The 26840-nt window shown below is 47.2% G+C and overlaps 1 protein-coding gene, 1 long non-coding RNA gene and 1 pseudogene across 2 annotated transcripts; 1 reads left to right on the top strand and 2 right to left on the bottom strand.

The window, feature by feature from the left end:
* Positions 1 to 3630, bottom strand: part of LOC124240787 (A-kinase anchor protein 17A-like) — a 19315-nt pseudogene extending 15685 nt beyond the window's left edge.
* A 1345-nt stretch (positions 3631 to 4975) lies between these two features.
* Positions 4976 to 20499, top strand: FXN (frataxin). Its single transcript, XM_046665017.1, has 4 exons — positions 4976 to 5204; positions 9187 to 9307; positions 15605 to 15702; positions 18834 to 20499. Exons 1-4 carry the CDS (start codon positions 5167 to 5169, stop codon positions 18982 to 18984), a joined length of 408 nt encoding a protein of 135 aa, XP_046520973.1. The 5' UTR covers positions 4976 to 5166; the 3' UTR covers positions 18985 to 20499.
* On the bottom strand, positions 14438 to 26411 carry LOC124241320 (uncharacterized). The gene is made up of 3 exons (XR_006889171.1): positions 26173 to 26411; positions 25676 to 25765; positions 14438 to 15334 (listed from the first exon to the last, which is right to left on the bottom strand). It is a non-coding gene; the product is annotated as an uncharacterized LOC124241320 (long non-coding RNA).
* Positions 26412 to 26840: the final 429 nt, after the last annotated feature.

Genomic DNA, 26840 nt, shown 5'->3' with positions numbered 1-26840 from the left:
TTAGATTTTAGACAATTCACAATTGAAAAGGTAAATTCACACACTCAAGTTGTTCCAAACATACTTAAAGTTTTCCAGTGACTTTACTGAGTATCATTTTTAGATTAAAATTAAGGACAGGGCTGGCCCCGTGGCCGAGTGGTTAAGTTCGTGCGCTCCGCTGCAGGCAGCCCAGTGTTTCGTTGGTTCGACTCCTGGGCGCGGACATGGCACTGCCCATCAAACCACGCTGAGGCAGTGTCCCACATGCCACAACTAGAAGGACCCACAACTAGGAATATACAACTATGTACCGGGGGGCTTTAGGGAGAAAAAAGAAAAAAAAAATTAAAATTAAAATAAAATAAAATTAAGGACAGTTTAAAATCCAGTTCCTTGATCACACACGTGGCTGGTGGCTACCACATGACTGCTCTGGAGTAGAGCATATTTAGCTTCTGATCATTGTTTCTTGGCTCTAGCTGCTCATCAGAACCCAGAATCCACAGAAACGGCTTATAAAAGCGCAGCTCCCGGGGCCGGCTCGGTGGCGCAGCAGTTAGGTGCACGCGTTCCTGTTTGGCAGCACGGGGTTCAGTGGTCTGGATCCCCGGATCCCAGGTGCAGACATGGCACCGCTTGGCAAGCCATGCTGTGGTAGGCATCCCACATATAAAGTAGAGGAAGATGGGCACGGGTGTTAGCTCAGGGCCAGTCTTCCTCAGCAAAAAGAGGAAGATTGGCGACAAATGTTAGCTCAGGGCTAATCTTCCTCAAAAAAAGAAAGTGCAGCTCCTCGGCCCTCCACTTCCACCTTTCTCACTCAGAGGCTCGGGGAGGACCAGGTTCTATCAGGCAGCCTCTGACCCCACGGAGAGCGTGACAGTGGCTGGGGCTCTAACCTTCCCCTTTAATGCTGGAGGGTGCTCCAAGGAGGAGTTAACTTGATGTCACAGCCTCTGATATAACTTCATAGACTTCTTTTGCAGACCTCAGAAGACTTTTAGACGTCCGTTCATTTCCCCAGAGGGACGAGACCTATAACTTTTTGTCCGTGAGCCCAGCAAGCAGGCTATGCCCTAATTCACTTTAAATTCATTTTTATTGTCTTCCACAGACCATATCCATGAGTTTATACACACAAAAGTGTATATGAAACATCTGTATCATTTAAAGATTAATAGCAAATGCTCATGTTCCCACCGCCAGGCTAGGCAATGAACATTGCTTGTTCCTCAGAAGGCCCGAGTGCTCTCCCGTGACAGCCGGGTCCTCCCGGAGAGGAGTCTGCTGTGCTGAAGTCTGTCAGTCATCCCTGCTTTTCTTAGGGTTTCACCTCCTGTATGTGTCTCCCTAAACCCTGGGCTGTTTATATCAAGAACGTTTTGCTGTGTTGATTCTGCTGTGACTGGCGCCTTGTGTTCCGGGTTGTTCTGAGACTCGTGGACACTGATGCACCCGGTTGTCATTTATTTGTTTTCTCTGCTGAATGGCATCCCGTTGGGTGAGTGTGTCACACTCTATCCTGCCTCCTCCTGGTGACCTCCGGTTGATTCCAGTGTGCTGCTGTTACCTGGGGCTGCTGTGGGCGTTCCTGTGCGTGGAGAGAAGCTCCTTTCGGGCGAATTTCTCAGAATGGCACTGCTGGGTGAGGGGCCAGCAAATACTCAGCTCCTTTGATGCCGAGAGTGGTGGTACCAGTTCATGCTTCCCAGCAACGGATGACAGCTGATCGACTCTTCAAGCGTTGTGGTCTGACAGGGCCCAGGGTGATGAGGGGACCTCCGGGGTGAAGGCTGGCCTCCCTGCTTGGCCACCCACGCCCGGCCTCGCCAGCAGGGCGCCTTACTTGGGTCCTGTGGTTCCAAGCCTGACCTGGGACTGCGGCCTGGGGACTAGGACCTGGTTTTTCTTCACATGCCTCCCGTGAGCCGGCCCTTTGCTGAGCTCTCGGATTGACTGAACCCTGGAGACTCAAGCGAGGCACACCTCCCAGGGATGGGTAGTCCGAGGGCTCCAGGTGACCTGGAAGCAGGAGGGTGGCTGCTGGGTGACTGCGGGGGAGCACCTGTCACACAGCCCTCACCCCGAGAATTCCATCCGCCTCCCCGAGCACGGCGGGGCAACTTCTTCCTTGGGTGGGAGCCGAGTTTTGCCTCTGACCTCCTGCCTCTCCGTACTTTGTTGACATGCTTCAAAACAGACATTTGCTGAACCCCCTCCGGCCCTGTGTTTGGGGTGTTCACGTCCTCTTGTTTGATCCTCAGAACCTGTCTGCACGGCAGGTGCCATGATCCCTGCCTTTAGAGAAACGGAGGCTCCGGAAGGTCCAGCAGTGCCCCACGGCATGTAGATCGGGGAGCAGAGGGGAGCAGAGTGGGAAGACAAGGCCGGGAGTCCTTGCGACAGTTCCTTTATGTTGCAAAAGCTGAATAAAGACTTCTTCTGGCAGGAAATGAGTAACTTGCATTAGATCAAGCCTCCCACCAAGAACAACCATCAAAGATACAAAATGAAAAAACAAAAACAAAAGAGAAAAACAGCCCCATGAATGTCTCAGAGAGACCAAAACAGCGAAGACTGGAGGGGTCAGGATCATGGGAAAAAGGGACACTCCCTGAGCTGAACCCCGCGTTCTCAAACACTCCACGTCTGGAGCCTCCATGTCTGGAACCCTCTATAGTGAAATATAGGTTTCTTACCTTTGTGGCCAGTACCCCGGGACCAGACAGCTTGGGTTCAAATCCCAGCTCCACCACTTTGTGTATCTGTGTGACTTTGGGCAAGTTACCCTTGTGTGCCTCAGTTTCCTCATCTGGAAAATACAGATACAGTCAGTCCTCATTATTCGTGGATCCTGCACTTGTGATTTCACCTACTCACTAAAATTTATTTGTAACCCTAAAATTGATACTCAGGGTGGTTTCGTGGTCATTCTTGGACATGCACAGAGCGGCAAAAACTCGGAGTCACCCCTGCTCTGCTGTTCCCAGCTGAGGTCGAACAAGGAGGGACTCTACCTTTCTGCTCCAGCTCTCAGATTCTCATTTGTAAACAAGGGTCCTTTTCACGGGCTATTTAGTGGCGTGCTATTTCACATTTCTTTGGTGTTTGTTGGTGACTTACTGTTTAAAGTGACCCCCAGCCGTGGAGCTACAGTGCTGTGCAGCGTGCCGAAGCATGAGAAGGCCGCGATGTGTGTCACGGAGAAAATACGTGGGTTAGAGACGCTGCCTTCAGGCGGGGTTTACAGTGCTACTGGCCTTGACTTCAATGTTAGTGAGGCGACAGGACGTGTTAAACAAGGTGTCTTTAATCAGAAACACACGTAAAACAAGGTTATGCACTGATCGATGGGTGAAAATGTGACCAGAGGCTCACGGAACCTCACGCCCCATTTCCCTCAGGAGCAATTCGTTAATTGAGTGTTTGTGGCAACTTTATAGAACATAACTGTCACGAATAACGACTGTAATAATGGACTTCCCTCACAGGATTGCAATGAGGACTAAAGAAGTCCATTTCTAGAAAGACTGAGAACAGTACGCAGCGGACAGTGAACATTCTAGAATGTGCTGTAGTGGTAAACTGCCTTGGGTCTCTCACTTCAGCTTCAGGGCCAAGCTGGCTGTCCAGGCTCTGCACCCCCATTTCGTCCTTCTCTGCTCACCTCTCAGCCCTGTGCCTTCGGCCTTCTCCTTTCTGAGTTTGCCAGGGGCACTGGTGGCTCAAAAGTAACCAGAGGGACCTTTGGAGAATGTAAATCTTACCGCCAACCTCCTAAAGCCCTTTGGTGCTTCCCAGGATGAAGTCCGCTGTGTGCCTTCACAAGGCCGGGTGGCTGCCCACCTCTCTCCATCACCTCCCTTGCCCCCTCCACTCAGGCTGGACCACTTTTCTCCTTTTACAGCCTCCATCCCCTCCCGCACTGGGGTAGATCCCTCTGCAGGAGCCCCTCTCTCCTTCTCCCCCGGTTATTTCATCCTTCCCTCCAGCTGGCCAGTAGGGCTGGTGGTCACCAGCTCAGACCCCACCTCCTCAGAGCCGGGCACCTGGACACTCAGCAGTTAGGTATTGAAAGAAGTCAACAGGTCACGTTGTCTCCTGCAGATCAAGTTAATAAGATGTCAGACAGCTGCCCGCAGTCAGAGCTTCTCCCCTGGACACCAGCAGACCCCTGCCTCTTGCTGTTTGTTGTTGCTTGTTTTAGTCAAATCCTAGGAGCGTTGCTGATGCCTCCCCGCCTAGCCTGTGTATCGCATAACCTGAATAGCCTACAACAGCTCTGCCCCTAACACTTCCTGTGATGACAGGCTCATTCTGTGTCTGTGTCATTAGCCACATGAGGGCACAGGACACTCAAAACACACCTGGTGCAACTGAGGAATGGACTTCTTAAATTTTATTTCAATAAATTTCAGTTTAAATAGCTGCACGTGGCTTGTGGCTACCACATTGAACAGCACAGGCTTAGAGAGAGACTGGGGGAACTCACTGTAGTGCATTAAAAGAAGGTGAATGGGGCTGGCCCAGTGGGGTAGTGGTTAGGTTTGTGTACTCCAGTTCAGCAGGCCAGGGTTCATGGGTTTGGATCCCAGGTGCTGACCTACACATCACTCAACAAGCCATGTTGTGGTGGCATCCAACATACAAAATAGAGGAAGACAGACACAGATGTTAGCTCAGGGCCAATGGTCCTCAAGCAAAATGAGGAAGATTGGCAACAGATGTTAGCTCAGGGCCAATCTTCCTCACCAAAAACAAAGAAGGTGAAAAAAATTCCTAAGAAATACTCCTAGGGGCTGGCCCAGTAGCACAGCAGTTAAGTTCGCACGTTCCACTTCTTGGCCAGGGTTCACTGGTTCAGATCCCGTGTGCGGACATGGCACCACTTGGAAAAAAAAAAAAGTCATGCTGTGGTAGGCGTCCCATGTATAAGGTAAAGGAAGATGGGCATGGATGTTAGCTCAGGTCCAGTCTTCCTCAAGAAAAAAAAAGAAAAGAAATACTCCTAAAAATTTGAACTTGGTTACTTATGAATGTAGAAATGGCCATATTTAAACCATGCATTAATGGACTCTAAATATACTACAAAATGGTAATGTTCTTCTTAACTTTGGCTTTTAGAGTTCGAGCCTCCACTTCCTCAGCCAGATTCTGAATGTCAAAAAGCAGAGTGTCTGTGTGATGCATTTGAGGACAACGGGGACTTTGGGTGACCCGGGGTAAGATAAAACACCTTCTACATCAGAGATCTCTCCCTTCTGTTCTCTCTCTTTCTCTCCCTCTCTCACAATACACGACATACACACACGTAAACATACTTCTCTCTATTTTCTTTTTTTTATTTTTTCCTTTTATCTTTTTTTTACCAAAAATAAAATCCATCCCATACAAAACCTGTTTTCTCCTTTAGCAGCAACACCCATAAGCATCTTTCCATATCACTAACTCTCCACCACGTTATTCTTAATGAAATAGTATTACATTTTATGGATGTACCATAATTTATTTAACCCATCCCCTCTTGTTGGACATTTAGGTTGTTTCCAGAGTTTTGTTATTATTTTCTTTGATATCTTGGTAGTTAGGGTAGGCCAAGTTTCTATAACAAATAGACCCCAAACTGTAATGGCTCAAACCAGGAGTGGTTTGTGTCCCCCTGCTTAGGACAGTCTAGGGGGGGCCTGGCTCCTTCCACCTTCCTATCTCCTGTCAGTACCTTACTGTCCTCTGCATGGTCGAGGCCGGGTCACCCTGTCCAGGCTCCATTCCATAGAAGGGGACAAGAGCATGGAAGGCCTGGAAGTGGCACTTCTCCCTCACTGGCCTTTCAGTGGGAAGGACTTGGTCACAGGGCCCCAGCTGACTGCAGGGAGGCTGGGAAATGTCGCCTCCTGGGTGCCCTGGAAGGAGGAGGCGAGGGGTGCTGGTGGAGAGCTGCCAGCACTGCTGCCCTCTGCCCCTCTGCCACACACGCACCTTGACCCCCAGCCCAAGGCTGCGACCACAGGCCCACGTGGTCACTCATGCACCTAAAGGACCAAGATTTCCAGGTGACACGCAGTCGTCTGTCTCAGGTCTAGGAATGGCTTCTCTGACCTGCACACACACATGATGATGGACAGGGACGCCCCTGGCCCAGGGCAGCCATGGAGGCCTCCTGGGCAGCACTGGGACGAGCTCTGCCCTGGCAGAGGGCGACAGTCCTCCATGAAAGCCTGGCTGAGGCTCCTCCTTGTCCGCTACTCCCCTTGGCCACAGGAAGTGTGCCCTCCTTGGGGGCGGGCAGCCTTCGCAGCCCCCTCCCTGCTGATGCCAGTTCGGGCTTCCAAAGGCTATCTTAAGGCTCTGGTACGCTCTTGTAAGCCAGACTCGTTTTTCTTGGACAACAGGATTTTCTGAAAAACCTAGAAGGCTTCTGATCTCTCTACCCACAGTCAGTCCCAGTGCCGGTAACCACATCCCCATTTCTTGCCTGGATGGGAGCCTCAGACTGCCTTATCTTTTGCGTCCTCGCCCCCATGCCCAGCTCTCAGCCTAAGGGCAGGTTGTAGAAGTCTTGTGAAAAGATAAGATTGGGGACCAGCAACACCCTCAACCTGGTTTTTGCAGCAGGATTGGACCCTCTTTTTGGCTGAATGAGAGGCCTTTGTCCAAAGCCATAGCTTGTCCCGTTTGGTTTCTCCATCTCTGTACAGCCTTTCATCCCCCAACGCTTCATTTCCTTCCATCCCCCTGCAGATGTGCGAGTTCTCTCCTGGCTCACCGTTCTCGTGTCCCATCTGCTGACAGCAGCGAGGAGCCATCCAGACGCAGGGACATTCTGAGTGTCCCCAGAACTACAGGCTCGGTCAGCACGCTGTTGGCCGTCCAGGTTTTCACAGGCAGCACGTTGACAGAGGGCCTTGCGAGCCCCTGGCCTGGGTGTCTGTGTTGTTGGCCCCCCACGCAGTCTCTGAGCCAGTGCTGCGTCTGCACGTGTTAGGTTTGGCTTTGGTGGCACCATGTCCAGCTCCTCTGCACACAGACTCTGCTGCTGTCCCCTCGGCCCAGCAGGCAGTCCTCTGAGGTTGGGTGGGGCCCGTGCAGGATACCCCAAGTCCAGCTCCTTTCTTTAGGGTCTACTTCTGCCCTCTGGGACGCATACCTTTGTCCTGCACACATAGAAGGACAGCCCACTTCGGCCACGGCCCGGCTGGCTGCTGTCAGGGAGCACCTGCCGAGCTCAACTTTGGACTTTATACCTGAGTCAGGTGTGTCTTTATGTTCCCCACGCTCAAGACACATGTCAGCCTCTCCTCCAGGTTCTCTCCAACATCCCCTCCGGCAGCTGTGACTGAGGAGAGAGAGGGGGAAATGGCCAGCACACCCAACCAGGCCCACCCCTCTCTTGAAAGAACAGCCTCTCATCCCACCACGTTGTACCCTGGAGGTGGGTGATGGGCGGGAGCGGGGTGGTCACATGGCACATCTTGCATGAACTGTCCAGCAGCCCCTCATGCCTTACTTCAGGCCTCTGAGAAGCTCTCCAAGGACAGAGGTGTCTGGTATACATCTTGTAACCCACAGATACAGCCTAACAGTGGCACAAAAGCTCACACAAGGATGCTTACATAGAAAGATTTTTATTGTTATAATTCACCTACCGTAAAATTCACCATTTAAAATGTACCATTCACTGGTTTTTAGTGTATTCACAAGATTGTGCAACTTTCACCAGTGTCTCATTCCAGAACATTTTCGTCGCTCCAATAAGAAACCCCATGCCCGCTCCACAGCCCTCCCTTCTCCGAACCCCTGGCAACCACTATCTACTTTCTGTCTCCATGGATTTTAGCAATTTTTAAAAATTGAAAAATAGTGTATATATACAGGAGTGTCTCCAAGTCATACATAGACAGCTTGATAAATTTTCAAAAAGTGAGCCTACCATGTAACTCCAGAAATAGAATGCTACCAGCCCCCAAAAGCAAGCCTCTGCTCATTCTAGTTATTAACCCCTCGCTGCCCCAGAGGAACCACCATCGTTCTGATTTCCAATAGCGTGGGGTCATTTTGCCTGTTTTTTCACTTTATATAAACTGTATCATGGAATATAAGTATGTTTGTGTGGCTTCTTTCAGTCCCCATGACGTTTGTGAGCATCTGGTTATATGGTTATATTTAAGGCAGCTCTGTTTTGCTGTGTAGTGTTCCACTGTATGGATAAACCACAGTTCATTTAGCTGTTGTGTTACCTGTGGGCACTTGGGCAGTTTCCAGTTTGGGGCTCTCCGGTACTTCTGCTATGAACATTCTAGGATGGTGCGTGTCTTTTGGTGAACCTGGGCCTGCGTTCCTGTTGGGAGCATATGCAATCGTGGAATTCAACTCTAATGGCATATAAATGTATTCAACCGCAGTAGCTACCGCCCGACAGTTTTCCAGACTGATTGCCCCATCTTCTAGCCCATCAGCAAGATCTGGAAGCCCTGGTTGCCTCCCTTTGGGCAAACTCTTGATATTATCCGTCTTGTTCATTTTAACCATTCTGGTAGTATCTCATTGTGATTTTTTAATTTGTGTTTTCCTGAAGATTAAGAAAGTTGTGCACTTTGTCCTATGTTCATGGGCCATTTGGCTATCTTCCTTTTAATGAAATCTGTTGAAGTATTTTACCTAATTTTCTATTGGGTTTTCCTTTTCTTATTGATATGTAGGAGCTCTTTATATATTCTGGAAATAAGTCCTTTTTCAGATATATGTAATGCAAATATTTTCTCCCACTTTGTGGCTTGCCCAACATAAATTTTCAGAACAGAAGCAATGGAAACTATCTCAATGTCCAACCAGAGGAGATGGGTTGACTAAATAACGTAAAATAAAATACTGTGAAAATCCATATGTGCTAATATAGAACAATCTCCAAGACATATTAAACGAAAACTGTAAGGTGCTCCATTTGCATATTAAAAAGAACATAAAAATCTGGAAGGATACAGAAGGGGCTCTCCGTCGACATTGACTCGGGGGATGGGAGCTGCCCATTTGGAAAGAAAGGCTCACGTCTCTGTCAACCCTTGGATGCTGTTTAAATTTTACTCTGTATATGTTAGCTATTTTCCGTTAATTTTTAACATTTCAATAAATGTGTTGATTTGATTGTTCATCAAGTGCAGCAGTTGGTCATGGGACGTGGTGGCTGTTTTTGTGTTTCCCCTGCAGTTCTCTGGATGAGACCACCTACGAAAGACTGGCAGAGGAGACGCTGGACTCCTTAGCAGAGTTTTTTGAAGACCTTGCAGATAAACCTTACACGTTTGAAGACTATGATGTCTCCTTTGGGGTACTTCTTTGCTTATTTTCCTTTTCTGTTTCCTCCATAAGAATTTTAGCTCACCAAAATAGAGAATTCCTCTCCTGTAGCGTTAAGCATCCAGCTGCATGTGGCTATGGATGGAACCAAAAGACTGAGGTTCATATCCCAACCCTGCTGTACCAGGCTTGTGACCTTGGGCAAGTCACTCAGCCTCTTTGGGCCTTTTTTTTTTTTTTTTTGGTGAGGAAGATTGGCCCTGAGCAAACATCAATCTTCCTCTGGTTTTTTCTTTTTTTAAGGTGGGATGCCACCACGGCATGGCTTGACAACCAGTGCTAGATCCATACCCGGGATTCGAACCAGCAAACCCCTGGCTGCCAAAGCAGAGCGCACGAACTCAACCACTACACTACCAGGCTGGCCCCCATCTATGAGTCTCATGTTTGCTTAAAAATAAAGATTCCAAAGCTTCACTCAATACCCATGATGGTAAATCAGGGAGGGACCCAGGCCTGAGTTGGTCTATCAGGAGGCCTCTCATTACGCAGGCCTGGGGAACCCTGAAGTAGACTGCTAACATTTCAGCAGGGTAAGATATCACCCAGGAGGTGTTCAGGCTCCACAGACGTGGCCCCACTCCTGGGAGATTTGGATGTGAAGGTCAGAGTGCATTCCCAGGAAGCGTGTTTTTGAAAAGCTCACTTGGGATTCTAATGTGCACCCTAGGTCCCACCCCTAGAGATTTGATTTCATTGGTCTGAGGTGCGGCCCAGGCAGGGCACTGGGGTTTTAAAAGTTCACTCCCAGGGTGATTCGAATATGCAGCTGGGGCCAGAACCTCTGGGCAGGGTGAAACTGGAGCCCCACCCAGATCCTGGAAGCTGAGGGAGTGCTGTTCTTTATTGAATGGCCACCAGGTGGCAGTCGTGAGCAAGAGTCACCTTTGGATTTAGAATTCTGTATTGCCTGGGCCTTGGGGAGCAGCCCGTTTTTGCCAGGGGGAGAAAATCCCCCACAGAGGTTAATCCTCCCGACAGCAATTAATTAATACCATGAAATGTGCATTTCGGATTAAATCATGGCATCATTGAGGGCAACCAGCTGTCAGGCTAACGTGATAGAAATAGTGTTGGATGTTGCCATGGGAGCGCTAGACGGAGAAGGGGCTGCATCAGATGGAGCACGAGCAAAGTCTTGCAGGAGGTGTCAAGCCCGGTTATAAGGACAGTGAGGGACTTGGTGGTAAAAACAAAGGCAATAGGGCAAGAAAGGGTTGACTGCCTTCTGGGTGGATTCAGAGATTTCTGTCCACAGCAGAAATGCGCAGGCAGGGCTGTAGAAGGTCTCATGCAGATGGCCCTGGAGGCAGAGCCACTTGGGAACGTTACACACTGGCCTTGCCAACTTGTCCATTACTGGGATGATTAGAGCTGAGGAAGTCACAGCTCTCTGCCACAGTGGCTGTAACTGCTATAGGGAGAGTACACCTCAAGCTAAACTCTGCCACATATGAAACATTTATAACCAGGACACAGAAACAGTCTCACCTCTCATTCTTGTAGGATTAGTGAAGCCCCGGCTTGACTCATGTACTTTGCATGAATGTTTCATTAGAAGCCAGTGTGCCAGGATTCTGGCAGCTGGATTCTGTCTACCTCATTGAATCAGGCAGCAAAAGCTTCGGCTCAGTGGTGGGTCACAGGACCTTGCCCACATCCGACCCCAGAGTGTCTCTCTGAAGAGTGACTCAGCTGCTGGGCTGTCCAGATTCTGTAACCCATTCCTGCAAGGGAAGAGGCACCTGTGTTTTTCTAGCCAATCCGTATACCTTGAGTATCATTCTACTCACCAGGGAAAAATTATTTCTAAGAAATCATTTGCTGATTAGGAAATTCTCTAGTACAGATGTAGAAATTAAAAGCATACAGTTGCTGCCTCTGTAGTTTGGATTTCTGATTAAGTAACTTGAAAAGCTATCTATCTGCCCTGGGGTGTGAATTCCTGATTAGAGTCCTTCAGGTGCTAACTAACATATATTTCACATATAAGATAAATCAATTGAAAGTACATTATAGACAGTAGAACACCTGTAACACTATTACTTGAGCTTTGTTGGAGTGCAATCTCTCCCCGCCCTCAGGGTCCAGTTGGATGTCACCTCCTCTGTGAAGCCCTCCTAGATGCTACAGGCAGACGCCACCCTTCCTTCCTTGCCCAGCGCCCTGGAGCACTTACCACTGTTGTACCTGTCTACGTGCACATCACTCCCATGGCTAGACTGAGCTCCTTGGCAGCCGGGACACGGTCCCTTCTTGGTATCCCAATGCCTGGAACATTGCCAAGTACATAGAAGGGACTTAGATGTGGATTCACTATGTAAATGAATAGGGCCTGAATACTTTCCCAAAACATGCCTTCACTGATGCCCCTCAGCATCACAGATGTTTACCAGCTTGCTACTGGCCAAATAGACAGATGAAAGCAGTAATCCAGATACGCCCAAGAAGGATTTGTTCTATTTCCTCCCTGTGCAGTGGGAGAGAGGAGCAGCTTCTTGGCTGGTGTGTCCTCCAGTCAATCGGGGTGGGTAGTGTTGGATGTCAGTGTCTGGGTCCAAGCCTCACCCCTCACTGGCACTGGCCATTAGAGGGAAGTGTCCACAAGGACAGAAAGCACCTCCCGTCACTAGGCAACCACAGAGTCTGCTGCACTGAACACAGCAAAATCTGACGGGAGACTGAGAAGCGCCTGCTATCTGAAGGGTCACCTCCAGGCCACATCCCTTTTTTCCCAGGTGGAGCCCTGGCCTCTTAGACGTTTTAATGAGAATTTCGTTGCTGCCATGTTCTTTATTCACTAAGTTGTTGGCATATTACTGCCATAGAGCAGAGGTTTCTTAACCTTTTTTGGGCCAGAACCCCCTGTGAGAATCTGACTGCTCTGGATCCTCTCCGGAGAAAAACTTCCCCACACACCTGTGAGTGCAGCTTCAGCGTCAGGGCGGGGCCTCTTTGTAGACCCCTAAGGACCCCCTCTGGGGCCCAGGGGATGCACACTTGCTCAGAGGCAGCGTTTCACTGGATATGGAGACAAAGGATCTGGCTTAGCATCCTGGATTTGTGTTTTCTTTCCAAGAGTCCTTAAATGAATTGTCCAACTTCTGTGAGCACCAGGGTCTTCAGCAGTGAAGTGGATGACATTCCGCTACTTCTATGAGTTTATATTAGGATTAAATTTTTTAAAGTGCTTCACATTCATTATTCATTAAGGGGAAGTCGGTGTCTATTTTTGGAGCGTGAGGAGCCACATAGACGTGAAATCCCGGGACTCAACGTGCCCTCCCATATGGGTCTGTTTCTACAAATGAGCTGGTGACAACAGACACTGCTCTCTCCGCTGCCATTTGTGCAGGGCTGAGATTGACTGGCGAGGGTTAATAAGCCTCACCAGCTGTGGCAGGGTCTGTTCTGACTGGTGAGTGCCCCGTCTCAGCAGCTGCTGGATATTTTGACTCTCTCCCCGCCGTGCCCCTACCCTCTCCTGCACTTGAGTCTGCGCACGCGCCCAGAACAGTCTCGGCTTGCCCCTTAAGGAACAATACTGATGAACCCAAAGCCGTCTTTGTCTGGTCTACCTGCATTAGGAGATGCTGGTGAACGAGGAAGGCAGCTAATTTCCTTTCTCTTGCCGCTCTCCTGCGGAAACAGCTTCTGGCTCCATTGGGGGAAAAGTCTCATTACGCACGATGAACAGGAGGGGGCGTGGTTGAGTGCTGAGACTGTCCAGCGTAACCTTTCCCTTAACTTTGGCGCGTGTTACCACAGTGCCTACTCATTGTCCGCTTGTATTTTGTTGCACAAAGAATGGATGTGCTAGGCACTGAAGATGCTAGGGTGAGAAGACGAATCAGCTCTCAAGGCGCTTACGGTAGTGGAGGGAAGGGGCCCGTGAGCAGCACACAGCCGGCAGCTCAGATGCAGTGAGGAAGGCACAGAGAGGCTGTGGGGACACGCACAGGCCCTGGTCCCAGCCGAGGGGCATCAGGGTAACCTTCCCAGAGCCACCCCAGCCGAGACCTGCGGTGGAAGGAGAGTGCGGGGAGGGGGTGGACCTCAGGGAAGGTGCCTGGTGGGGGAAACATGAGACCTGCGCACATCTAGGAGGATTCGCATGGTGGTTTTATTAATAGGCTCTTTGTGAACCAGTGGCCTTTTTCCTGAGTCTCTCAGAGGATTGGGGGGGGGGGGGGGGGGGCGGTTGGAAAGAGTTATTTTGGCTTTCAGGGATTGTATCCGGCGCCCCCTGCTTTAGTGTCCTGTTCTAAAGCGTGGTGGTGATCAGGCGCCCGTGGGGAACCGGTGAACACCCATCGGCCCCTCCATCCTTACTGACGAAGGCTGGAAGGATGTTGTCCCAAGGGAACAGTTGAGCCTGAGACCCCGCCCGCCTGCTGCCTCTGCACAATGGGGCAGGTAAGGGCACGAATAGGTCAAGTCAGAAACAATTACGGCTTGATCTCCTGAGCCTGCTATCTCACGGAACAATAAGCCCTGCAAGCCTGTATGGGGGCAGGAAGGAATGGGGCGTGACTGCTGTTGGGTGTGGGGTTTCTTTTCAAAAGGATGAAAACAGTGTAGATTAGATAGTGACAATGTTTGCACACTTTGAGCAATACTAAAAACTACTAAACTGTACAGTTTGAAGAAATTTTTATGTAAATGAAATGTAGTCCTACCAAAAGAGTAAAGGTGGGTTTCAGGAAGAAAAATTGTTTAAAAACAAACTTACGTGCACTGTGATCCCGGCCCTTGTAAGAAATGCACTTAAAAGCTGGCAGGCCATACCTGAGCATAGGGAGCTCGCATCGCTGGTTAATGGGGTTGAGAGATGCTTCGGGTTACGGAAAGAACGGCGTGTTTTAGACCCAAACAGACCTGGGTCTAAGATCAGCTCTGCCGATTACTAAGTGTTCTTATTACTCTGTCCCTCTCTTGTCCTCATCTGTAAAATTGGGGTAATGATTCCCACTTACAATGGTTATGGTCACAGTGGAAACAATTTTACGCAAAATGCCAGACACAGTGCCTGGCACAGAGTAGGCACTGAATAATAGTAGTTAATGTTTTTATTTATAAAATAATCATTCATTTTATTTATACTATTTATTCTTTTATACTATCTGTATTCCCAAAGTCTCTCTAATTTCTGTTTCTTTTTTAATGAGAAAAAAGTGTTATTAAAAAAATAACCCAATAGAGTCCTCCCCATCCCAGGCCTATATTATTATTGGTACTTTCTCCACCTTTTCAATAGCTCTTTGTGTTTGCAAACCAGACACAAGTGTTCTAAGAACCCCGCAGGACCCCCCACTAGACAGGGCTCTAGAAGGCATGGGGAAAGGCCGGTGCCTCTGCGGGTTGTACACGGGATGGGGAACAGTGAGAGGCCCCCCTGCTCACCAGCTCCAATGAAGGGGACTGAGCTGTGTGGCTGTTTCTTTCGAATCCTGCGCATTCTAAAGAGACCTCAGACCTGGGGAGTAAAGGGCTGCTTTGTTGAAAGGATGTTTTCAAATTTAAATGAGCATTTATTGGACAAGGATGGACCAATGGTCTTTTGAAGAATTCAAGACTCTTATAGAGGAAAATAAAGCTGGAGAGGAGTGTCTGGGAAGCTTGTGAGCTGCGAGGGAAGGGTCTGGAAATCCGAGCCCCGGTCAGGAGTGTCGGCCACTTCTCACAGAGCTGAGGCTGTTGCTCTTCTAAGACAAGCCAAGCAGGCGGTTTCTTACTTTCTTCTTCCTTGCTTTTTCCTTTTTTCGGGAATGAGCTTGTCCTGTCCGATGTTTGGGCTGACGAGGTTCTCCAGTGGAGTTGGTGTCTGCATTGGCGAACGTCCTCTAGGGTGTTCTGGCTGAGAGTTGAGGAACCGAGGCGGCAGTCAGGCTGTCGATGCGCCCATCTGCCAGCTGTAATGCCTCAGACGGGCCGCTCAACACCCCAGCTTCCGTTTCCTCCCCTCGAAAGGGATAATGGTAATTCTGGCCTTGCCGACCTCAGAGAGAGAGGGAAGAAGGCACTGTGAGATACAAGTACTGTTGTGATGAATCTTAGTCTGACTCTGCGAGCAGTGTTCCTTCTGCATGAGCTCCTAATTCTAAACACTAAATTAAAGCCGTTTCTTTATGGCGTGTATCGTGTGCTTGTATAAATGGAGAGTGTTGAGATATAACAAAAAATGAAGCACTTATGACAAAGTGATAACTCTGCCTTGTTTTATTTTCCTCTTTCCTATTTATTTTCCTTTTTCTACCCGACCCACTAGAGTGGTGTTTTAACAGTTAAAATGGGTGGAGATCTGGGAACCTACGTGATCAACAAGCAGACCCCAAACAAGCAAATCTGGTTATCTTCACCATCCAGGTACGTTCAGAAGTCAAAATCTCTCATCGTTCAGCTTGTTTGAAACATGACCTTGCGGACCATTTAAGAAGGGTCACCCTCCCGGGTTAGCATCTGTGTAAGCGGACCTTGCCTGATGTCTGACAGCTTGCCTCGTCCTCAGTAGGGAGGTTCGCTCTGGTTATATAACTTCTGTCTGGTGATGTGGCTACTGTAAGCAGATATTGGATACTAACCTGATCTGAAGTGAAAACTTTTCAGAACCCGGCCTAGACAGTTTTTCTCTATTAAATCACTGCCCTGCCTTTAAAAAAGCCACTTCTGGTATTGCAACATCTGAATAAGTTGCCCTTTGTCTTCAAAGCAAGTTAAAGTTTGACCTCTAATTTGTTTGGAGCATCTGAGCTAAAGGTCAGTTGAATTCCATTTGCCCCATTGGCTCTGTGCTCTGTGGAGGCAAAGAGCCAGCGGTTCAGCCCTCCAGGGCATTTAATCCCTCCTGCCTTTTCCATTGATGTGCTTTCCATCAGTGGAATAAAAGGTCGAGTTGGAGACCGCCAGCGCTGCATCTCGAGGCCTGAGAACGTGCCAGGAGAGAGGGTCCCTCATCTCTCTGGCTGCTGGTGAAGTGGTTCTAAGAAACTAAAAGAGAGACGCCCACAAAAAGCTCTCAGACCAACCTGCCCGATCACTCATTAGCGCTTGCAAAGAGAGCATATTGACTGTGACTTGGGAAAGGCACAGAGAGAACCAGCGTGGAATTCTTTGAAAGCCCAGTGGTATTTGCATTAAAGAAAAACAGTAATTATAACTCTTTCCCTGCCCCAATGTTGACGTCATTTTTAGGCAGTTTATGTATAATTATTTGTTCACAATAAATAAAGCATTATGCTCCCTTCACCCCAACCTCATCTAGGACGTACGTTACAATTCAACACAAACAATTCCAGAAATCACTGTCATTTCTAGTCAGGCCCTCATTCACGTATTGTACTGTGTCGCTTTTTAGATCCAGTTAATTTACTTGAAGTTGGGACGTTTTCCCTTCTGTCGCGCAGTTAGCCTATTCTCCTTGCCCTCAAACAGTCGTCCTAACCCTAACCCTGGCCGTGCACGAGGACCGTCCATTCCTATCCTCCATCTCCAGAGGAACCAGTACGAGACATTGAGTGGGCCAGCGCAAATCCAGCCATCAGCTTTGGGGATCGGTAGTTTTGTCAATACCGGGCAGGACCCCAGAACCAACTGGAATGGCTCCACTAGAAGAATTCTTTTTTTTTTTTTAAGGTTTTATTTTTCCTTTTTCTCCCCAAAGCCCCCCCCGTACATAGTTGTGTATTTTTAGTTGTGGGTCCATCTAGTTGTGGCATGTGGGACACCGCCTCACCGTGGCCTGATGAGCAGTGCCATGTCCGGGCCCAGGATCCGAACCAGCGAAACACTGGGCCACTGAAGCGGAGCACGCAAACGTACTCGGCCACAGGGTCGGCCCCAACACTACAAGAATTCTTTGTTGTGTCTGGAGACTGAAAAAGTCCCTGTCGTATTTGGACACACCTACCAGCAACATGATCCTCCCCCAGGCATGTTTAGAAGCACATACTTCTGGATAATAATAAATCCCTGGAAATTTCAAGTTTTCCTTTTTTTATATGGTAATTCATGATGAGAATCTGGAAGGAAACTCTGCCGAGCAGCCATTTACTGTCATGGAGACTATGTTCCTCAAAAAAAAAATTTACTTTCCACTCAATTTTTCACATTGGCCCAAAATAATCTTTCATGGGGCTACATTTCTGATCCTTGGGCGTTTTTTAGTGACAGCTTTTCAGGCCCTGTGGAAACGGGCCTTTCCTGGCCACCTTGCCCACCCCAAGGAGGTTGTAGGATAGAATTAAGGAGAGGTCTGGGCGGACACCCGGACCCCAGTGCCACTGCTCAGAGCCCCTGGGACCGTGTGGAGGGGCCTGGAGGTTTCCCAGCCTCTGTCCGGCACCCGGGCAGCAAATCAGAGTACGAGGCTAAAGGAATGTTCTCCAGACGCGGTCCACATATTAGGCCTTTATGTGTTTGGCTGTTTGTGTGTATTGAACAAAGGCCCCAGTCCTTTTGGTTTGTCCCTTTTATCTCCATTATTGGGAAAGTATTCAAACCCCAACATGTGATTGATGGTACAGAAATGTTTGATGTTTTTATAGCCCCAAGAGATGCTTCCCTTCTAAGCTTTCCTCCTCCCTGGCAAACTCCTCTTAGTCTTGGATTTTGGAAAAGCTCTCCTGAGTGCCCAGGTAGACTCAGGTGCCTCTTCTCACGGGGTCCCAGGTTACTCCGCTCCTACCTCCATCGAGGGGTCCTCACGTGCTATCGTCATCTGCTGGCATGTCTGCTCCCCTCCACTAGGCCGAGAGGAGGTGGCATTAGCAAGCACAAGTTGTGTACGTCTGGAATAACAAGTCATGGCAAAACCCACTACACCTGGATCCACACCAATCCAGCATCCCCAGCGTGAATTGCGTGTACTGTTGCTGTTCACTAGATGAGCTTGAGGTGGATGAACTAACCCGTCAAATTCAATTTCACGGATTTAAAATTGAATTAAGAAAAAATATTTTTTAAAATAATAGTATAGGTGGTTGCCAAGGGCCAGGGAAGGGAGGGTATGGGGAGTAACTGCTTAATGGGTATGGAGTTTCCTTTTGGGGTGAAAATGTTTTGGAACTAGATAGGGGCAGTGGTTGCACAGTGTTGTAAACGTACTAAAATGATAAATAATAATAATAGAGGTAAGGCACAAATCATGTCAGTGGCACACAAATGGCCATAATTTTAAAAACACTGCTCTGACGTAGCAGGTATCACAGTAGACGAGTTAGGAAAAGCAAAAGATCAGAACGTGATACATAGCGACTCATCAGTAGGGTTCACATGTTTTCAGGTCTTGAGAATCATTCTGTGAATTGTGCCAGAGGATAAATCGTGTAATTATTCTTACATAGAAAGACCCTAAGACAAGAAACCAAATATACGCCTTGTTGGGTATTACTTTCTAGAGCTTCACTTCATTCAGTTTCTTGGTGGTGTCGTTGGTGGAATCGTGATTCTTATAAAGGGCTGTCCTTGTGGACTGACTGTGTGTTTGTCATGTCTTCCAGTGGACCCAAGCGTTACGACTGGACGGGGAAAAACTGGGTGTACTCCCACGATGGCGTGTCTCTCCACGAACTACTGGCCGCGGAGCTGACTAAGGCCTTAAAAACCAAGCTGGACTTGTCTTCCCTGGCCTATTCTGGAAAAGGCACCTGACGCCCAGCCCAGTTCTAAAGACATTAAAAGCTATAAAGCCAAGACTCCAGCTTCGTTCTGCAGCTGAGTGTCTAGTGTTTTCCATTCCTGCTTTCGAGGACAGTTGCATTGTGTGTAACAGCTCTGTGAAAAGAATGCGTTGCCTCCCACTCTACCCCCAAATTCGGATGTTTAATTTCTGTAGTTTTTTTGGATTTATTGTCTGATTTCCTCCCTCACTGACATCCCTTCTCTTTTATGACGTCTGTATGCCTATACCCTTATAAATAACCTTACAACAAAGAAAATAAGAAGGAAAAATTCTAGGAGACGAAATGAATTGGTTTCACTATTCATTCTTTGAAGGACTTATTACAAAACTCCGTGAAGAGTGGATGGCCGACCTCACCATTCTGTCTCAAATGAGACTCGTTACAGGGTAGCCTGTAAGTGCTCCCACGCCTCTTGAAAATGTGAACACTTCTAAGCCCTTCATTATTGAAGTGTGGATGGCGACTCAGGAATTCTCAAATCGAAGACTCTTTCTGTGCTTTGTGTCTGCAGGGTGTGGCCTGCACCGGGTGACTCAGGGACGTGTGGTGCCACTTCTTCAGTATATGCACATATATGCACACACACGCACATTTACATGTATGTGTGCGTGTGTGTGTGTGTGTGTGTATATATATATTTTTTTTAAGGGTTGATATGGAATTGGCTGCTGCAACACTGGTCTGAGAATGCAGACAGTCTCACAAAGACGAGAGGGGAGTAAAGCCATCTCCATAAGCTCGTGGGTGTAGTAGAATACACGGGGTGTTGGAGCTGAGGAGGTGCTTTGTAAATTGGGAAGGGCCACATGAATGCAGAGGTGTTCATGTTGATGATAAGAACCCTGGTCCTACGCTGTGCTCAGCACAAAGTAGTTGTCAGTCTCTGGGCAAGTTTCATGCACTCCCCCGACCTGTTTTCCCGTGTGTGAAATGAGAGGGTTGACTGGATAGAATGTCCTTGGTTCCCAGTTCAGACATGCGGGGGTCCCATCAGGCAGCGTGACAGGCTGGCTTTAATCCCCTCCGTAGATGGGGGAGGACAATGAACATTTTTTTAAGCTATAGAGGAAATATATGGTTATTGGTATTGCTGTACTTGAATTTCAGTTGAATTCACAAATAACATCCTTTCTTGTGCCCTTACCGTGCTAAGCCTGTGCTGTAGACTGAACATTATGTTACTCATTACTTATGTTCCCCCCAAATTCCTGTGTTGAATCCTAACCCCCAAAGTCATGGTGTTAGGGGGTGTGGACTTTGCGAGGTGATTAGGTCCTGAGGGCAGAGCCCTCATCGATGGGATTAGTGTTCTTATAAAAGAGGCCCCAGAGAGCTCCCTTGCCCCTTCTTCCACGCGAGGACACAAGGAGCCTGCCGTCTATGAACCGGGAAGCTGCCTTTACCAGACTCTGAATCTGGGGGCCTTGATCTCGGACATCCCAGCCTCCAGAACTGTGAGAAATAAATTTCTGCTTTTAAGCCACCCAGCCTGTGGTGTTCCGTTATAACAGCCTGAAGGAACCAAGACAGCCCGCTACACAGATGACCTCATTTTAATCTCTCCTGACCTGCCTTTTACACATGAAGAAAGCAGGGCTCAGGAACATTCAAACTCATCCACAGTTATCCTCTGTCCAAACTTATCCTTCTGTTCTATTACTTTCTCACTAAAGAAAGATTTCTTTGGAGGGGGATTTTGGGGTTTTTTTTTTTTTTGGAGAGACGATTAGCCCTGAGCCAGCTACTGCCAATCCTCCTCTTTTTGCTGAGGAAGACTGGTCCTGAGCTCACATCCATGCCCATCTTCCTCTACTTTATATGTGGGACGCCTACCACAGCATGGCTTGCCAAGCGGTGCCATGTCCGCACCCGGAATCCAATCTGGCGAACCCCAGGCCAACGAAGCAGAATGTGGGCACTTAACTGCTGCGCCACCGGGCCAACCCCTAAAGGAAAGATTTATTAGTGACAAGTCTATGAAAATATATAGCAAAGACTTTTGCAGAGGGTGAACCAAAACCACATTCCATTATAGAAAAAGACTCAACAATGGGACAGTATAAACAAATGCTACATGGATATTTAAAACATTTCCTTTCTTCAGAAATAAAATTACTTTTTAGTCTGGTGGAAATTTATTAAGTGTAGTAGGGCAGCAATACCAATGAGAAATAAAGTAGGGTAGGGGTGTGTGTGTGTGTATGTATCTCTTGCTTCTAATGAAAGTTTCATTATACGTCACTCAGCGGGAACTCAGTTAAATGGTGCACTCACCTAGCTGGGACACAACATAAAACTTAAGAGGTATTTAATCAGGCTGCAGGAGCATAAAATGGAAGTTAGAGAGTCTGTGCTCTTACAGCTTTCCTTGTGGGCCAGCCTGTCAGGCCTGCTTACTTTTACTTTACATACAGTTCTAACTGATTTAATTATTTAGTTTCTAAGGCCCTGGGAAATTCTCACTTAAGGCAGCAAAAGGACTGCTGGGGCCGGCCCCACGGCCAAGTGTTAAGTTCGAGTGCTCCACTTTGGTGGCCCAGGGTTGGGCCACCAGTTGGGATCCTGGACGCGGACATGGCACTGCTCATCAAGCCACGCTGAGGCAGCGTCCCACATGCCACAGCTAGAAGGACCCACAGCTAAGAATACACAACTGTGTACCAGGGGGCTTTGGAGAAAAAGGAAAAATAAAATCTTTAAAAAAAAAAAAAGAGACTGCAGGCACAAGACCAGCAGCGGGGGGAGCGCACTCTGACACCGCTCTGACACGCGAACAGGAAAAGCTCCACAATGTGGGGTCAGTAGCCCCCCACACCTCAGACCTCAGGACCATCATCACATTGATGGTATCAGCCATGTGAAGGATGCGTTTTCAGAAAGACATTGTAAACAGTCAGTGTAGCATGTTAAAGGAGCCAAGAAAACGTGTAAGAGAATTTTAGAAAGCTTTCTACTTAGCTTCCTGAGTGCGTAGACCCACAGCCAGAGAAAATAAAACTACGCAGAAGGACTTATTTACCGCTCTCTGAAGATAGAGAGCAGCACTGGGGTGTGTCAAAGAGAATCTGAGTTTTTTAATCAGAATTTTTAAAATTTAATCCAAACTCTGCCACTTACTCACTTGTTGACGCTAACCTCAGTTTTCTTACCTGTAAAATGGAGACATCAGACCTGTGGCACCTGGGCCCACGTGCAAAGCCCTCAATACATGATAAATATTGTGATCACGTGTGCAGCATCATTTCATATTCAAATTCGAGGTTTTCCCCCAAAGTATTATTTATGACATTCTCTACTCAAACTCGAACTTAATCAAAGTGCTCATTTTGGTTACCTTGGTGAAGGATTGTGTTTCCCTAGAAATTTTTTCTTGCCCCTAAAATGCTTATATTTTACTCCATCTTCTGCATAGCTTCTAAAAATAATTTGGCCAACTTTAAGTTTGATAGTTTGTATTAAATAATAGGTTTACGATGTATTTCTCGAGCCCCACTTGCCCCCAAGTTCTAATTAACCCCTTTGCCACCTGATGAAGACGCTTGTTCATAAATGTGACGTCTGTGTGGCCTGGCTATGCAAGGTTGCCAAGGAGAGCTGGTTTCACGCCTCCCAGCTACACACTAAGATTAAAGTAATTTTAGGTTTTGTCCTGTTGAAATCTTGGCGTGGATTTATCTTTTGCAAATGAAAACAGCTACATAGCAGAAAGGGGAAGGATGGGCACAGGTATGAAATTTCATATGAATTTACCCTGCTGTTCAAAACTAGGACTTCATGACTGTCTGTCGGGGTTTAGTTACTGTTAGGATAAGAAATGCCTTCAAATCTTTGGTTTGACTTAATTAACCGTCACAGCCTAAGGATCCCAATTAATAGCCCCATTGGAATTTATAAAACTGAGCTCACTTATATCCTGATATCTACTATAGAAACAGTCTTGAGCTCACACAGTCCATCTTCTCTGGATGTATGATTTAAGAGATAGGATGTTTCATGGACCAACCTCAGTAGCCTAGTGGTTAAGTTGGGTGCACTCTGCTTCAGCGGCCTGGGTTCAGTTCACAGGTGTGGATCTACACCACTCATCTGTCAGTGGCCATGCTCTGGTGGAAGCTCACACACAAAAAGAGGAAGACTGGCAGCGGATGTTAGCTCAGGGTGAATCTTCCTCAGCAAAAAAAAAAAAAAAAAAAAAGGATATGGACTGTTTCAACACTCAACAAACTGGGTATAGAGGGAACATACCTCAACATAATAAAGGCCATATATGACAAGCCCCCAGCTAACATCATTCTCAATGTGAAACGCTGAGAGCTTTTCCTCTAAGACTGGGAATAAGACAAGGCTGCTCACTCTCGCCACCTTTACTCAGCATAATATTAGAAATCCCAGTCAGGACAATCAGGCAAGAAAAAGAAAGAAAAGGCATCCAGATCAAAAAGGAAGAAGTAAAATTGTCTCTGTTTGCAGATTACATGGTATTATATATAGAAAACCCTACAGACTCCACCAGAAAACTATTAGAACTAATGAGAGATTTCAGTAAAATTGCAGGATACAAAATCCATATACAAAAATCAATTGAGTTTCTATGCATCAACAGGGAACTATCAGAAAGACAAATTAAGAAAACAATCCCATTTACAATAGCATCAAAAACAGTAAAATACTTCGGAATAAATTTAACCAAGGAGGTGAAAGATCTGTACACTGAAAACTATAAGACACTGATGAAAGAAAGTGAAGAAGATACAAACATGGTGGTCCCCCCTTAACCTCAGGGGACATACGTTCCAAGACCCCCAGTGGAGGCCTGAAACCATGGATAGTACCAAGCGTTATATATACTATGTTTTTTCCTCTACATACATTCCTATGATAAAGTGTGATTTATAAATTAGGCACTGTAAGAGATTAACAACAATTACTAATAATCAAATGGCACAATTCTAACAATATACTGTCATAAAAGTTACTGTAGATCTTAGCAACCTCAGCTCATGAATATTTTTCTTTCCTTATTGAGTTGAGAACTTTCTCCTTTTCACTTAAAGGAAGCCCTTTATGGCTTCTCTTTGGCATATCCGAAGTGCCAGCATCACTACTCTTGCACTTTGGGGCTGTTATTACGTAAAATAAGGGTGACTTGAACACAAGCACTGCAATACTGTGACAGTCCATCTGATAACCAAGACGGCTACTCAGTGACTAAGGGGCAGGTAGCATACATGATCTGGACAAAAGGATGATTCATATACTGGGCAGGATGGAGCAGGCGGCCTGAGAGTTCATAAGGCTACTCAGAACAGTGTGGAATTTAAAACTTATGAAATGTTTATTTCTGGAATTTTCCATTTAATATTTTCAGACTGCAGGTAGCTGAAACCTCGGAAAGCAAAGCCACGGATAAGGAGGGACTACTGTAAATGGAAAGGTATTCCGTTCTGGATTGGAAGAATTAATATTGTTACAACGTCCACACTACCCAAAGCGATCTACAGATTCAGTGCCATCTCTATCAAAATTCCAATAGCTTTTTGTGTGTGTGTGAAGAAGATTGGCCCTGAGCTAACGTCTGTTGCCAATCTTCCTCTTTTTTTCCCCCCACCAAAGCCCCAGTACATAGTTGTATATCCTACTTGTAAGTCATTCTAGTTCTGCTATGTGGGATGCCACCAAAGCATGCCTTGATGAGCAGTGTGTGGGTCTGTGCCCAGGATCTAAACTGGCGAACCCTGGGCCGCCAAAGCAGAGCATGTGAACTTAACCACTCAGCCATGGCCTGGCCCCCTAGTAGCATTTTTCACAGAAATAGAATAATCCTAAAATTTGTATGGAACCACCGAAGCCAAAGCTGTCTTGAGAAAGAACAACAAAGCTGAAGGCATCACACTTCCTGATTTCAAACTATGCTACAAAGCAATAGTTATCAAAACAGGATGGTATAGTAAGTGAAATAAGCCAGACAGAGAAAGACAAATACTGCATGGTAGCACTTATCTGTGAAATCTAAAAAGAAAGAAAGAAAGAATTTTTTTTTAAAAAAGTCAGACTCACAGAAACAGTAGAAAAGTGGTTGCCAGGGGCTGGAGGGTGTGGGGAAATAGGGAGAGGTTTCAGTAAAATGCTACAAACTTTCAGTGATAAAAAAAGAAATAGAGGGGCCAGCCCAGGGGCGCAGTGGTTAAGCACCCACATTCCACTTCAGCGGCCTGGGGTTCACCGGTTCAGATCTGGGGTGCAGACATGCCACCGCTTGTCAAGCCATGCTGTGGTAGGCATCCCACATATAAAGTAGAGGAAGATGGGCATGGATGTTCGTTCAGGGCCAGTCTTCTTCAGCAAAAAAGAGGAGGATTGGCAGCAGATGTTAGCTCAGGGCTAATCTTCCTCAAAAAAAAAAAAGGAAGAAATAAATAGAATATTTCCATTCTTACAGCGATAATAAACCAGAGCCAGAGAGTTTAAGCTAATAAATCAGAACAGATTTACTGAGCTGTTTCCTGAAGGTTTATTTAAATTGTTGAGAAAAACACGTGCACCCAGCAGCAAACTGGGCTCTCCAAGACTTTCTTCTATTTTAAAGAGACAAGTCAGGCCCCTGAGGCCGCATCCGAGTATAAATTCTAGTGCAAGAGGGGCCTCTACTGTCCACTTACGTTTCTGTGATCTGCGGGAGCATTGGTAATGCCACAGCTTGACCTCAAAGTTTTTAGCTCCCATTTCTGCCTTCTTCAGTGGAAAGGTAACTAAATTATACAGAAAAATAGGACAACGTCATTCTCCAATTACATTCATTTCCTACCCCTGCCCCTCAAATGCCAACTGAGATTTTCCCAAAAAGACAGTTTCTTAAATAAAACCACAAGAGAAAGAAAACTTTAAAATCTCCAAAGTTCAAAAGTAATAGAAGCAGATGGATTTAGAGTCGGGGTTGCTGTACAAGGCTGCCCAGGCTGTGCACTGCACAATTGAGGCGTCATTATTCACAGAGATTAGAGTAACCACCACACGATGTGAATGGTGCCACCTCGAGCTGCTCAAATTGCTCAGAGCATATCCACCTGATTCTGCTGGAATTCATCATGCCAGGCCATCAGCAAGTCTCCTCAAATGTGTCACTGGACACTCCTTAAATCTGTCCCCTCCTACTTACATCCAAATCAGTTCCTCATCATTTCTCCCCTGTGTTATCGCAGAAGCTTTCTTGTTTCCACGCCGTGTCTTTCTGTCAGTCCATCATCCATGCTGCCTCCAGAATGAGCTTTTACGAGTGCAAGTATGACCCTTACCTCTGTAAAACTTTAGCAGGACCAGGTCAGACAGGACCAAGTCCAAGTACGGTAGCAGGAAAAGTGAGCTTCTCTGACTAACTCTGCGCTGACTCTGCCGTACGATTACCCTTTTCTCCCCCCTCACACTGGACACTTCCAAATCCACATCTCCCTAAGTGCGATGTGCCCTTTCATGCAGCTCTGAGACTGGGCCAGCACTGAATCCGTTGTTGTCTTTGTTTCTCACTTTTCTGCCCGGGGCAATTATTCTACCCATAAAATGTTCTTGGCGCAGCCTTGCTGTGGCCTCCTCCACTCGCCCTCTTGGCCTGGACACCCTTGATGGTTCCCTGATCTCACAGCACCCCATGTCTCTCCTTGCCAGCACTAGTGGCCATGGCCATGAACTGGTCTACCATTTGTCACCTCAGCTGGACTACCTGCTCCGGAGGACAGAACCGTGTCTTCCCCATCTACTGTGGGAGCCCCAATATCTAGCACAGTTCCTTGCACACATTAAGAGTTCCACAAATATCAAGGGAATGTGTTG

This window comes from Equus quagga, chromosome 6 (genome assembly GCF_021613505.1).
Source record: "Equus quagga isolate Etosha38 chromosome 6, UCLA_HA_Equagga_1.0, whole genome shotgun sequence".
Taxonomy (NCBI): Eukaryota; Metazoa; Chordata; class Mammalia; order Perissodactyla; family Equidae; genus Equus; species Equus quagga.
This window is presented reverse-complemented; position numbering and strand designations above follow the sequence as displayed.